The sequence below is a fragment of the Mus musculus genome, chromosome 13 (genome assembly GCF_000001635.26).
Source record: "Mus musculus strain C57BL/6J chromosome 13, GRCm38.p6 C57BL/6J".
Taxonomy (NCBI): domain Eukaryota; kingdom Metazoa; phylum Chordata; class Mammalia; order Rodentia; family Muridae; genus Mus; species Mus musculus.
Window position 1 is genome coordinate 15,598,671 of NC_000079.6, and position 15,465 is coordinate 15,614,135.

Consider the following 15,465-nt stretch of genomic DNA (forward strand, 5'->3'; position numbering starts at 1 on the left):
GTTTAACCATGGCTTAGAGGTTGTTAGGCAAGCATTCTATCACGGAGTTATACCCTAGTTCACACTTGGCATTTTAGTTAGTTGTGATATGAAAGTTATGGAAGTTCTTGGTGGTGGGCCTAAGAATAGGCTCCCTGACTGTATCCTGTGGAGATGGATGGATCTCCTCTGTGGTCCTTCTCATCTCTGAATCAGCCTTCCTATGAGGGGAGTGAGTCTCTGACCCTCTTTGTTAGCTGTTTCTTTGTACCTTATTTATTATCTTTCTTGTCATGCAATCACAATTTGAGCTGCTGTGCCTCTTGGGACTCAGAGTCAACATGTTCTTGGGGCATCTGGGAATGTGCCTGTCCCTTTGAGTTCCCAAGATCCAACAGTTTCGGGAAGCTGGGAGTGCTGGTGAGTCTGTTTTTGGAATTATATTTTACTTACATATTTTTTGACAACTTGAGTTCTGAGGTATTTGCACCCAAGCAGCCTAGAAAAAAAAATCCTATTTCCAGTTGTTTAGTCAGATGCAGATATTTGCACCCAACCAATAGACAGAAGCAGCTGACCCCTGTTGTTGAATTAGGGAACACTGAAAGAAGCTGAGGAGAAGGGTGATCCTGTAGGAGAACCAACAGTCTCAATTAATCTGGACTCCCAAGATCTCTCAAACACTGGACTACCAAACAGACAGCATATACCAGCTGATATGAGGGCCCTAACACACATACTGTAGAGGACTTCCGGGTATGTGTTCATTCAGAGATGATGCACCTAACCCTCAAGAGACTGGAGGCCCCAGGATATTTAGAGGTCAGGTAGGGTGGGGGGTGGGGTGGGGACATCCACGTGGAGACGGGAGTGGAGAGGATGTGTGGGATATGGAATAGTCAGAGGGTGGATCAGGGGTGGGGGGAATAAAATATGGAGTGTAAAAACAAAACAAAGCAAAACAAAACAAGAAACCCTTAAGATCCAAAGTTGGCGTACAGCCAAAAATGATTGTTTACTGAGTGTGGTGGCTAATACTTATTGTGAAGTTGACAGATCTAGAATCATAGAGGAGACAAGCCTGCAAGCATGTCTGTGAGGGAGCTTCTAGGTTTGGTTAACTAAAGCGAGAAGGAATTCCCACCTTAAATGTGGGTGGCACCAGATCATGAACTGGGTTTCTGAATTGAATGCAGAGGGAAAGTCAAGCTGAGTAGAACCCTTCGCCCTCTCTTCTTCCTGACTGCAGATGGAGTACAGCCAGCTGCCTCAAACTCCTGCCACCCTGCTTTCCACAACACAATGAGCTATGGCTTCAAGCTCTAGGCCAAAATAGCCCAACCCTTCCTTCTGTAAGTTGCTTAAGTTGCTTCTTTTAGGCATTTTACAGCAGCATTGAGAAAATAACTGAAGTCACCAACATTATGAACATCCTGTGGCTCTTCCATGAAACCCCTGTGAAGCCTCCTGCTGCCCCTTGAGTACCAGACTCTCCTTGCCTCCCACCCCTGCTTCTCCTGTGCGAGAAGCAAGTCACTGGCCCTTTCTGTCCGACCTGTTCCTTTGCTCTCACAGAGAAATCTCCTAGAGCTTCATTTCTCTATAGCCTGTTTCTGGTTCCCTTAACAAGATAAAGCAGAGGTGCAGCTAGCTTTTGGTATATTTTAACCTCAGCCCTGAACTTATTTGGACCACTTTGTGTTCACTTCTGGTATTGGAAAGGAAAAAGGACATTACCACTTGGGTCATGAAGAGTGCCTTTCAAGTTCCCAGGCAGAAGCATCCTCTTCTAAGATCCCCCACTATTGTATATTTTTTCCTTTATAGATTTATTGCATTAGCATTTAATTACTCTTCATGACAGTATTAAATTTTATGAGTGATTTATAGTTTTAATAGAGTCTTGTATAATTTATTGTTCTTGGCATTTAAGGTTTACAAAATTCTAAGAGCCATGGGTACTAGAATTACTTATGTCCAGAACATCAACATGGGTGAGACCCCAAGTAGGCCAGTTGCACTGCCACCCTAATCTTATTTGATGTCACTGCCCACTACTGTGATGTGTGTGGCACTGGAAGTAAGTGCATTTGCACTCTCTTAAAGAAATATTACTTCTTTCCATTTTCTCTTGGTGTGCATAAGAGAGACTTTCTTTTCCCATCAAAGGCAGCTAGCCTGACAAAAGCCCATATTCCCTGAACCTGGCCTTTCTCCTTTGCACTAATAAGTGGATGGTGTCAGAGTGTGAGATCTCACTGATAAGGATAAGACATCACACACAACAACCAGAGTGAGGAATAAAGACAGAAGTCATCTTGGCCCTGTGTGCTTGCCACTTGTTTGGGTTCTCGAGCACCACTTTTGCAAAAGAATGACCTTGCTGGGTTACTTTTGCTTTGTGTGTTTCTTTATGTGGTGGTGGGCAGGTAGTGGGTAGAAGGCAGGGATAGAGAGACCAAGGCTTTTAAGTGGAGATCGGTATATGACTGGATGGCATGGAAGTCCCCTCCCACCACAATGGGGCTCCAACTTTAGTTCTTGAGTTTGATGGTAGTTATTCTCATCTACTGAGCTATCTCACTGTCCTAACTTTTGTTCTTTTGCATTTCTCTCTCTCTCTCCTTATGTTCTTTTGGCTAGTTTGGAACTCACTGTATATAACATAGTCTGTGGACACTTTGCCCCTTCTTAGAAATGGAAACAATCACCCATGGAAGGAGTTACAGAGACAAAGTTTGGAGCTGAGACAAAAGGATGGACCATCTAGAGACTGCCATATCCAGGGATCCATCCCATAATTAGCCTTCAAACGATGACACCATTGCATACACTAGCAAGATTTTGCTGAAAGGACCCTGATATAGCTGTCTCTTGTGAGACTAGGCCAGGGCCTAGCAAACATATAAGTGGATGCTCACAGTCAGCTAATGGATGGATCACAGGGCTCCCAATGGAGGAGCTAGAGAAAGTACCCAAGGAGCTAAAGAGATCTGCAACCCTGTAGGTGGAACAACATTATGAACTAACCAGTACCCCGGAGCTCCTGACTCTAGCTGTATATGTATCAAAAGATGGCCTAGTCGGCCATCACTGGAAAGAGAGGCCCATTGGACATGCAAACTTTATATGCCCCAGTACAGGGGAATGCCAGGGCCAAAAAATGGGAATGGGTGGGTAGGGAAGTGGTGGGGGGAGGTATGGGGGACTTTTGGGATAGCATTGGAAACGTAATTGAGGAAAATACATAATAAAAAAATATTAAAAAAAAAAAACCATAGTCTGGCCTCTAACTCAGAGCTCTGCCTGATTCAGTTTCCCAGGTTCTGGGATTAAAGTCCTCATGCTTGTGTTCTCCAAGGCAACAGAATGTAGCTCATCTGATTTTTAAAGATGCAAACAGTTCCCTGAGTCTTACATCAGTAGGTGTGACTGGGCATCTCTTGTTTAGGGTTCCTGCATCTTTAGTCATTCTCCAGATGCACAGGGATGGAAGAAGTTGTTCATAAGCCTAGGGCTCTGTCTCCCTCTGTAAAAGGCTTCCAGGACCAGGGCAGGGCACTGAGCATCCTATGGGATTCAGTAGGTTTTGCCTGTTTTCTAGCACTGCATCCGACCTCAGTGGTCTGTTGGCTGTTCTGTTCTAGGGGCTCTGGAGGGGAAAATGCAGACTCAGCCCTGCTCACAAGCTTCCCGGGGTGTTTCAGTGCATCCCACATAGGAGCCTTCCCGTCCTGTTTAGATCCTGTGAATTCATTGCAGGGTCTGTGCTCTTGTCTGTTGGAAAAAATATCGTATTATTTTCAGGGGGCTTTTGTTTCATTATTTTAAGTAGGGTCCAACAAGAGGATTATGTCTCACTTTTCTGTGTTCGTAGTTGAGTTATATCAACTTGCAGTTACAGAATAAAGGTAGGTGTGTGTGTGTGTGTGTGTGTGTGTGTGTGTGTGTGTGTGTGTGTGAGTGTGTGTACACTCACACCCACACACCCACTCTTGGGCTCAGCTTTCTATTCTCTTTTGGTGTGGATAATCCTCAAGGGCCCTTGGCCCTTAGGGCAGATAATCTCTTCAGGGTTATCTGTTAATTACCGCTGAATGTGTGAAATATTTGTGAAAAGGCTTTTCAAGTGAGCTCCATGCTCTGCTGCTGCTGCTGCTGCTGCTGCTGCTGAGCTCTTACACTGGCTTCAGAGGCTGAGGTTTCCCTCTCAGCTTGGTTCCCTTCGAGAGCTGTTTGCTTTTCTAATGAAGTGAGCTGTTTGTTTGACTCTGTGGTGGACGGTATTTAACTAGGGACTAAAGTAAACCTAGGGGAGATTCAAATAAGCCATGCATATCTGCTTTGTGAAGGGAAGGCAAAGAGTTTGGCCTCCCTCACCTCCAGGAAGAGTCGTTAAGAAACTGTTTAAATAATAAACTGAGCAGAGCAAGTAGAGATTGCCTCTGCTTGTCCTAGGGCTTTTGTGTTAGCCCAGCTGGCTGGCCTGGGAATCACTTCAGTGGCCACAAGGGGAGGAGAGAGCTGCTCACTTCCTGCAGTTAGTAATTGTTGTTTATTTATGTGTAGAGATTGAAACACACCCTCTAGTCCTCAGGATGGCAAGTGAATGGCAAGGCAATATTGTCATCAATAGCCAATGTCCTACTTGCATCCTGACTGTTGTCCTGGGGTCTTCATTGTGTCCTGGAGGCCAAGCTCATGGTTTTAGAACAAGTTAGATCCCTGTTGCGTTGCCTGAGGTATCTGCATGATAGGACAAGAGAATGCATGATTGAAGTGTAACACTGGTGGACCAGTGGCTTGTTTAGATGAGGTAGGTAGCTGCTGGGTCTCTATAGAGGGCTTTGAGAGGAGCTAGCTGGCAAGGTTACTCACCCAGTCAAGTAGAAAATGTTGTGCCCTCAGAAACCAGAGACCTCTGAGGGCTCCCTGAGAGCAGGCCCAGGGTCACTTAACTCCCAAGGAAGAAGAGTCCCCAGAAGCTCCCAGCTAAATAGTAAGGTTTGTTGACACCCCCAGAGTTTTCACTCCCCCAGCCCTAAAAGCAGAACAATAGTCCTTTGAATTTCTTTTGGTCTGTATGACTATTTCAACTTGTGTTGCCTCCAGGAAACAGGGAGATGAAAGGAAAATGAAGACCAGCTATCCCCAGTAGACATTTCTGGTTTGGGAGCCCAGGCGAGATGCCATGGTCCTTACCATGGAGCTGGTGCACTAAGAGTTGGAAGATTGAAAATAACGTAGAATATATTCAGCATTCCGTATGGAATTCAGCTGAGGATCAAGATGGGAAGCCACATGGAATAGTGATGACATCTAACCAAGGAGGGTCTGTAGAGAACTTGAGGGAGCAAATCTTAGAATCGCTGGATCAGACAGGCATGCAGAACCTTATGGGCTTGGTATCTATATACTCAGATAAGTTTTGAACAGCTATGGGCCAGACATGGGTCTGGAGAAGTTGCTCTTATGTAGAAAGAATTTTAGAATCCCTTAGATGATAACATCTGCTGCAAGCCCACATGGCCAACATCTTTGAGGACATCTGCAGAATATGTGACTAGAGGCTGATTCAGAATTGCGGCGGAAAGGAAATTAGGACGGGTTTTCCTGCTTGCATTCTCAGGAGCCAAGCACGCGAGAGGGATTCCTTTCCCCCAGCACTGGGGGATTCTTTCCTTTCTCTCATGTCCTTGTGCGTCCTTGAAAAGCAGCCTCAGCTGTACTTTATAATTTTACAGTCATGGTGAGAGAAGCTCCTAAAATAAACTCATTGCTTAAAAGCTTTATGTGTTCCTGCTAGACAATGAGAGTTAAGAGTTTAAAAGACAAGAAAGTGGGGTCTTTTTTAATGCCCTCAGTATGCAATAAACATGCTGGAATTTCAGTGGAATCCAAAGGCTCATGATGCTAGCATGAAGAGCAAGCCTTTGATGCTATTGACAGAAAGAGGGGAGGGACAATAGGGCCCCTCTCATTTTTTTTTCAGGAGCCTCTAAACTTTTGATCTCTAACCTTTTGTGTCAAGGAATTCCTTACAGATGGGTATTAGCAGCCTGGTCAAGTATCCTGAATGCACCAGAGCATTAACATCTTCTTGGTGGCAAAGGAGTCTTGAAAATTTTTTACTGCCCACTGTGGACAATAAATATCAGTTAGTAATTATCATTATATCCTAGGCTTAGCTAGGCTGTCAAGGCTAGAATGCCTCAATTAAGAGTCTGAACTGATACAGGCAGAATATTTTATACACTACATGTTAGGCAAAGAGAGGGTGATGGGTCCATCCATGGTCTGTGGAACATAGTTGTCCCACTACCCACGGAGGCTGCATTACAAGACTCCGTGTGGAAGGCTATGGTAAAGTGTACTTTATAAATTAATTAGGTGCAGTGATTGATAAACAACAACTAATAATAAAATCTAACAGTCGCAAAAATACATTACAAAAAGACATATAAGTGAAATCTTTGCCAAAATATCTTACTATATAGTGTAATATGTTTCTAGGTATCTAAAGAGTATATAATATGGGAGTCCTATATAGCTTAGATAAGAAATGATGAAAACAGGGGTAGAGAGATGGCTCAGTGGTTAAGAGCACTGACTTTTCTTCCAGAGGACTTAGGTTCAGTTTCCAGCACCCACATGGCAGCTCACATTGGTCTATAACTCCAGTTCCAGGAGAAACAACAGATGTACATATAGGCAAAACACCATTGCACAAAAGTAAAAATAAAAAAATCATCTTAAAAAGTGAATTTGAGGCTAGCCTGGTCTACAGAGTGAGTTCCAAGACAGCTTAGGCTACACACACACACAAAGAATGATTGAAAAAATGAAACTTTGACAGTGTTAAGTAGATTGTGTAAGAGCATTGGCCTTGGAGTCATGATACTCAGATTCTATATTCTTCCCCCATGTACCACTGGGCATAGACCTTACCTGCTTATTCCATCTATTTGTGTAAAACTTACTTTTCAGGGTCAGGCCATATGAAGAAATAAAAGGCTGTCTAAAAGGTCTTCTTAGTGCTTCAAACACATAAACATATTCTATCTATTTCTATCTATTCTTTCTATTTTCATTATCATTTTGATTATTGCTGTTTTTGAGGGAAACATTGGAAGAACTTTAGCTCTTCATTGACAGGAATGATAAATGGGATAACGGTGGAAATTAAACAGAGAGGAGAATAACCCATTTTTTAAAAAACGTGTCTAATTTTGAACAGAAACAATGCATATGTCACTCATTTCTTTTAAAATTCCCTCTAATTCTCCACCCCTAGCTTTGGAAACTAATTTAGTTCTTTCTGCATGCTAAGCATGTTCTCTACACTGAGTTATATAGTTGCCAACCAGTATATTCAAGATGTTGGTAGTATTCCATTGCCTTCCACAATGCATGGCTCTCCGGCTAATAAACATTATTCTCTTTGTGAGGTCTATGGGGGCCAGTGTCAACAGTTAGAGCCTTGTGCAAGCCCTTTCCAGGAAAGCATGGCTGATTGCTCCTCAGGACTCCTGCTTCAGATGTGATGGAGAGGGAAGCTGAGGACTTAGGACTGTGCCTGCACTTCTTTCTGCTGACAGGCTTTTCTCGGCTGTACTCTGGAAGTCGGTGGAAGCACTGTCTTGTTTGCTTCACAGGACTTTGTGGGACTTAGGATAGATCAGAACAGATCCTAGAATTTCCTTTCATCTTCATTCTAAGAAATACAGACAGATCAGACGTGGGGACCATAAAATGCTTAGGAAATGCAGCTTTCAAAGTGGCTACAGAGATCCTTGTTTGGGTATGAAAACTACTGAAAGTTGTTTGAAGTCTTTTCTGATTGGTTCTTTCAGACAGAATGCAGCTCCTAGACCTAACCTTTGCTGATCTTTAGTGTCCTAACTAAGGCAAGTTCTGAATACATTAACTCCAAGGCCTCTGCTTGTGGAACTAAGGTTGCTGGATGATTATAAACATATCCCAGCCTCTTTTATAAATCATTAGCACTAAGGATCCAAGTACATGGTTTTGCAGCTATGGGTTTGGCTTTTGAATTGTGCTATTAAAAAGTACTGCTCTTTTATAAAAGTACTTTTTGTCACTAGGAACTAACTTATCTTTTAGCTTTTAAGTTTATATATTGGCGATGAACTTTTCAACAAATATGTCAACAGCATATTTCAGAGTAATAGATTGTTATGCTTTTATGTGATTTTCTTGGGTGAATTTGAAGATTAGATACAGTTGCCGTGTGTGTACCTTCTCATACTTCTTCTCTTTGCTGCCTCTCTCTAGTTACTTCTTTTTCCCTTGTCTTGGCATGGAAGACTGCAAACCAGAAGTATGCCAGATTATACCTGTTTTGGGGAGCATAGCCTAGACACATTCCAGAGACCTGGGTGGCCTGTATGGAGGTAGGGTTTATTTTTTGCCTTTGGGCATCCAACACATGGGATCTAGAGATGAGAAGCCTACAAATCTGCTGACAAGACAAGGTAGAAGTTTCCAGAAATGAACAGAAGCAACCATCTCTTCACTCCCAAGACATAGCCAAGCAGCTATGATGATCCTTTTGTCAAATCACATGGAGAGAGTCATTTATCACTTCCACGTGGAAACCTGAAATTATGTCTGTTAAAGGGCATAGCATGTTCCCCCTTTCTAAGTAGGACTGAAGCATCCACACTTTGGTCTTCCTTCTTCTTGAACTTCATGTGATATATAAGTTGTATCATGGGCATTTTGACCTTTTGGGCTAATATCCACTTATCAGTGAGTACATACCATGTATATTCTCACTCAGAATAATATTTTCTAGTTCATCCATTTGCCTGCAAATTTCATGAAGTCGTTGTTTTTAATAGTTGAGTAGTACTCCATTGTGTAAATGTACCATATTTTCTTTTTCCATTCCTCTGCTGAGGGACATCTGTGTTGTTTCCAGCTTCTTGCTATTATAAATAAGGGTACTATAAACATAGTGGGGCATAAAATGTCCTTTTTATGTTTGAGCCACCAGAAATTCCCAGATGCCAGGGACGCAAGAAGTTACAAGGACCCATCGGGGTTGACATTAGCCAAAATACCCAACAAAGGGGTCATAGAACCTGTAGAGACGATATCCAGCAGATAGGCATGGCCCCGGTTAAGGGATGGGGGTACCCACCCATCTCCAGAACTTTAACCTAGAATGATTCCTGTCTAAAGAAAATGCAGGGGGACAAAATGGGGCAGAGCCTGAAGGAAAGGCCATCCAGAGTTAGCTCCACCTTGGCATCCATCCAATCTGCAGACACCAAACCCTGACACTTTTGTTCATGCCAAGAAGCACTTGCTGACAGGAGCCTGGTATAGCTCTCCCGTAAGAGGCTTTGCCACAGCCTGGTCAAAACAGATGTGGATGCTTGCAGCCACCCATCAGACTGAGCCCAGGGACCCCAAAGGGAGAGTTAGAGAAGGACTGAAGGAGCTGAAGGGGATTGCAACCCCATAGGAAGAACAACAATATCAACTAAGGACCCTCCAGAGCTCCTAGGGACTAAGCCACCAACCGAAGAGTACACATGGAGGACCCATGGCTCCAGCTCTATATTTAGCAGAGAATTATCTTACCTGGCATTTAAAATAGGAAGGGTAGGCCCTTGGTCCTATGGAGGTTCAATGTCCCAGCATAGGGGAATGCTGAGGCGATGAGGGGTGAGTGTGTAGGTGGGTGGGGGAACACCCTCATAGAGGCATGGGGAAGGGGTATGGGATGGGGGTTTTGTAGAAGGAAAACTGGGAAGGGGGACAACATTTGAAAGGTAAATAAAATAACTAAAAAAAGGCATAACATGATTTGAGTGCCTCAAAGGGGTGAATTATAGTATGGCAAGAGTGCTGTGGTGGTAGCAGTGAGATCTAAAGTATCAGTTAAATTAACTTCATATTGTCTACATATTTGCACAGAAGTAGTGAAGGCTTCACATTTGAGTAGGTTGGAAATATTCTTGGATGTTCATAAACCCACTCAGAACTTATGGTATTTGCCAGAAGTAAAGTTACTGAGTTTTAGAAAGAGGAGGTGTTGCATTTAATTTTGGTTTTGCTGGTCAACCTTCAGTATGAATATATACATATTTTGCTTCTTCTGTAATTTCAAGTTAAAACATTAAATGATTACTACAGCTGGTAGATTTCAGGTTGATTCCGTCCTTTGTGTTTACCTTAAAAAGTCTCTCCTTCCTGTAAATTTACTAACACTAGAAGTATCCTGAGTGCTGTAGCCACACTCTAACGATATTCCTAACCAATGTGGTTTGATGTTTAGGCTGGCCTACCTGAGGTTGTGTCACTCAAGTGTGTGTGTGTATCAATGCAAGCTTTCTGTACTGTGTACAGTTTTGGAAAAGTACTTTGTGATCTAACAACAGATATGTAAAACATTTTCTGTAAATTGGGGTTTTGTGTTCCCTGTGTTGTGTCTCAAAGGTTGTCCCTTTGTTGTGTGAATGTGACCATACATAATGGGTAGACAAGTAAGCAAGACAGTATTTCAGTAAAACTTTAATTACAGAAGCTGTGTGGTATGATAGTTCCAGATCCTTTCAGTACCATGTCCTATCCAACTCGAGTCTGCCAGGCTATGAACTGACAAACAGGTTCTTTGAGTACATCTGCCTCATTTCTACAGCATGCAGAGCCACCATTTCTTAACACTTTCATGACATGGTGTCATTTGATCATAAATATTGCTGTTATATCACACCACATCTTCTGGGTGGAGGGGATCGGTCCTTTTACATCACCTGTGTCATCGTAAAAGGATGATACATATTTGTAACCATTAAGAGGTTTCAAACTCTTGACAGCATACATTTTAGAAGAACAAGATCTTGGTGCTCATGGTGTACTACAGGGATACTGAACAGGCAGGACCATTCTGTCCATGTACAGTAGGAATCCTAGATTCACCTATGCAGACCAAGGAGAACCAAAGACTGCCTTATTGAAGGCTTGTGGCCACATGTCTGGGATGTCTCCTGAGGGGCCAGATCAGTTCCCCACTGGGTACCATGTGTCAATGGGCAAGAGTAGCAAGAGTCTGAGCTAGTGAGTCAGTGGAGACTTTTCAAGTCCATGTTACTCATGTCTCCATCAAGCCACTGGAAAAGGTGATTATTCAAAATGCTCCACGTTCGAGAGGCTATTGTAAGGTCTAGGGTGCCTCTCTCTGTCATTTCATCAGGGCAGTATCTTGCCACTGCTTTGGTTTTCCTTCCCTCCTTTTCCGCTCCTCCCAAACTTGAGACCTCATTTTATATAAGGAGAGGGGCTTGTATTGAATTTGGCCAATGGATTTCAGTACAGAAGCCCATGCATCCTATTCCTGGTCTGTTTACTGACAGTAGGTGCAACATTGCTACCTCTGGTCTTGAAATAGTCTCAAGGCCAGACCATGTTGGCACCTAAATCAGCTAGGAGGACTTGTGCACCTGGAAGTTTACTTCTGTTGATTTCTCATCTACTGTCTCCTGGGCAATCAGAGCACTCTGACATCATTTGGCGAATTACTCCTTCAGGGCACTAACTGAGTTGACTTTGATCTCTCCTTTTTTAATCTACAATTTTTGTATGTAAATTTGAAACCTTAAAAGACAATTTCCCAGGATGGCATCCAAGAGATCTTATAGCCTGAGGATACTAAAACTATTTCCTGGGAGAAGGCTGTAACTGCAGATCAATCTCCACATGTCCTTGGTTATTCCCTGGCCATAGGTTTTATGATCAACCCATGCTGTTGTGAGGAGACCTAAAACTCAATGCCTCTCATGTCTAATGAACCCCCTAATACTTGGCATGATGACAGGCAGTGTGAAGCTGAATACTGACAACTCTACCCAGCTCAAATATTTTTACTATGCATTTCTATTTAAAGACATATCAAGCCAGTTACATATTCATAAGGTTGGAAGACTTTTTACACTAAGTGCTCTGCTAGGACACACTTTTCATATCTGGGTTTTGTATCGAAGGCCTCTGGTATCACAGTCAAGCCTTGTGTAAGTCTGTAATAAATCATCTTTGCAGCCATGCTTGTGGATAGTCCACTGCTTACCATGGCTCTGCAGACCCACCCCTACCTACTGGAATTTTAATTCCCTCAGTAAAATTGATTCCACCAGGTCTGCACATTATTCTCCCTGTCTTCCATTTAGACCGTTAGTTTCCTGACAGTAGAGTACACAGCACTTAGCAGCTGGTTTGTGGAACCATCAGTCAGGAAATTGTATGATAAATAGGAGGTAGCCAGGTTTAGTGGCACTTCCTTCTGCTTCAGCAGTTTTTGCCTGACTTTGGAGAAGTCATCATGGAGTGTTTTGTCACGTCCTGGGGCAAAAGATGGCTGTGGTGCTGTAACAGATTATACATACATTGAGTTATGATGTGCCCCAACTGCACTGCTCATGTGTGAAAAATAAACCTTGAGGTGGCAGATTTCGATGGCTGCTGGCAACAGGGACAGACCTTTTTGGGTCTGTGATGGAATATGCTGCTGATGCACAGAAACAACAAACCACGATGCAAGGTGAGGCAGGCATTTATGGACTGGCATAGTCTTCTAAGTGCTATTGGGATCACTCCCGTGTGATGCCACACATGTTAGAGGAGTGCTTGTCCTGGGTTATATTCTTTATCATTTCTGGGTATGTCAAGCATTCCTTGAATCAAAAGAGGGTTGTCTTTGCCAGTTCCCCCCAAAATGTGGCTTATTTCCATGAATAACCAATAAAAGCTACAATTGTTCACATGTGCTGTTTAAATCCTGTTTAAATTTAATCAATAGAGAACCATATGAATCGGAAAAGAGCAAACTAAAACCCTTTGTCCTTTAGTTATATAACATGACATCTATTAATTTTCTGTCCTTTATTTAGACCCAGTTCCAGAATTAAGAATTAGTAAATTTCCTTGACCATAACACTTGGTATAACAGTGCTACAAGTTGTGTTTAGAATTTAACTTTCAAACTCACAAAGTGCTGTAAACCTAACAGGTGAGGACTTCACTAAATGCCAGAGTAATGCACTTACATCTACTTATCTGATGGATGAATGTTAATAGTACAGTCATGCAGCAAAATGGAAGGAAGTAAAACTCTTATCTTCCAACTCAGACACAGTTGTCACAGTGTCACTTGAGACAGACTCATGTCAGAAGCTCTTCAGAAGTGGACTTTTCTTTACAGTTGCTTGGTTTACATACAGTTCTATTAAATGTGGTTCCCAAGAAAGATGACAGGCCTGAGGAGAAGGGTGCTGCAGAGCCAAGCTTGTTCTGGTGTGGGAAGGAAGGAAGTCCTGCCCATATTTGATGATCACCTGTCTTTACTCTAGATTGGAGCGTGATTAATGTGGATGCTTTTTTAAAAATTAAATTTAAAGTTCAGACACATTCCGTAAGAATTTGGCCAATTTTTCAACTAGTCTCAAAGACTGTTCCATTTAGTTTTATATTGTCATAAGGAGGATGGATAAGATAACTTTCATCAAAACTGGTTAAATATAATAGGGATATTTTACTTTTTATATAAGGAATATTTGGTTTTCCTATAGGGTTGCTTTTCATCTCATGGTTACTGAGTTAAGTGTAACATTGAATTTGCCACATGGCTGAATAAACTTCTACCTGCAACTCAAACTCAGCAAGCCATTACATGAGAATTGGCTTACATCTTTTGAGCACCAATTGCTAAACTTAACATACAGTAGTTTTTCATGTGTACTTACGAATTGTGTGAGGTGTGACAAGTGACTAGATAATGTCACTGGATGCATTTCCTGGCGATGCCACAGTGACCCTGTACTGTTACCTCTCGCCTTACCTGATAGTACAACCAGGAGCATTCACTGAGTAGAGAGCACAGCTCACTTTCACAGACTCTTGTGCTATTTTCTAAGTTTAGAACATTGGGGAATACTAATGAAAATGCAATTTTGTGTCGCTCTTTGGTGGGTCACCCATATTTAGTGAGGGCGTACTCACAGTTTTCCCCTCATACCTTTCTGTTCTAAGTATGCTTAGATCTTTAAAGGAAGGCCACAAGGGGAAAAGTTGGGGGTGGGGGAGGAAGTGAAGCATAGCTTACCTTCTAAAAGAAGAAAGATTGAAGAAAAATTGGGAAGTAGATGGATGTAGAGGGAAGAAAATGAGATGCTTCTGAATTCATCACTGTGATCGTCACCTAGGTCCACTTACATTTATGAACTGGTGTTCTCAGTTACGGTGCATCATCGCTGCCTCAGGAGGTACAGTGCACACACATGCCTGGTGTGCTTGCACAGTTTCCCAAACCAGTCACTGTTCTGGATGCAGGAAACCTGCTTATCAAGCTTTTGTTTGACTTGCCTTTAAGCCTGCTAATTATAATTTTCAGAATCCTTAACTAACTAGGTACCATTCTAAAGTTTGCTTGCTGTGCATATCAGTCCCCAAGAGAGCTTTGCTGTGACAGCTGACTGTCAGTGCTCAATGGCACTATTTAAGAATTATCTGCTGACATATTTACTATAATATCACTTAGCACAGGTGACAAATGTACAGGTTTCAGGCTCCCTTATTTTATTCCTTGAAACTTGGACAAAACATTTGGACTAAATATCAGTCATACTTGTAGCTATAAATCCATTGAAGTTCTGTTCACTTTTATGTAGCAGATCAGTATAGTTTTTTAAAAAAATCATTTTTTTAGATTTGAAGAAACAACAGGTACAATTAAGAAGACTCTGTAAAAGTAGAAGACACACACACACACACACACACACACACACACACACAGGACCCAGGGACTGACAGACAGGATGGGCGGAGGAACAGACAGGAACTATAGGTTCCCATGGAAGCCAGACAAAGATGTTAGATCCCCTTAGAGCTGGACTTACAAGTGATTTTGAGCCGCTGGACATGGTTGTTAGGAATCAAACTTGAGTCCCTCTGCAAAAGCAGCAAGGGTGCTTAATCACTGACCCATCTCTTTGGTCTCAGCTCTTGAAATTCCTAAAAGAGATTTCATACTGTAAAGTTGCCTTCAGTTGAAATGCCATCTCAAAGTGTTCGCTTTATATAAGGTGTACTTTCTTTCCTTTTCAGACCCTCCTCATCTTTTCCCTGCCTTCCATCCTCCTGTACCAATTGATGCCAGACATCATGAGGGCCGTTACCATTATGATCCATCTCCTATTCCTCCATTACATGTGTAAGTATTAAAATGTTACCCATTAATGAAATGGACCTAAGCTCTGGCTTTTAGGCTTCAGGACTCTTTGTTAATGCATGTCTTCTGGGCTTTGGAGGTGTGATAACAGTGTAAGATTTACTCTTAAGATACAGCAAAGCTCTATCTGCTCCTGGAGTCACTGAATCAGACCCTGTGCTTTCTGAGGATGCCTGTCATATGGTTTAGCTGGCCACTGGTTTCTCAGTATTTTGCTGATGAGAGAGAGAGAC

At 42.4% G+C, this 15,465-nt stretch overlaps 1 protein-coding gene across 2 annotated transcripts in view; it reads left to right on the forward strand.

The window, feature by feature from the left end:
• Positions 1-15,465, forward strand: part of Gli3 (GLI-Kruppel family member GLI3) — a 266,304-nt gene that overhangs the window by 134,948 nt on the left and 115,891 nt on the right. For both annotated transcript variants that reach the window (NM_008130.3, XM_006516552.3), the window contains exon 4: positions 15,109-15,214. In NM_008130.3, the coding sequence (NP_032156.2) occupies positions 15,109-15,214 (106 nt within the window). The remainder of the gene's footprint in view (positions 1-15,108; positions 15,215-15,465) is intronic.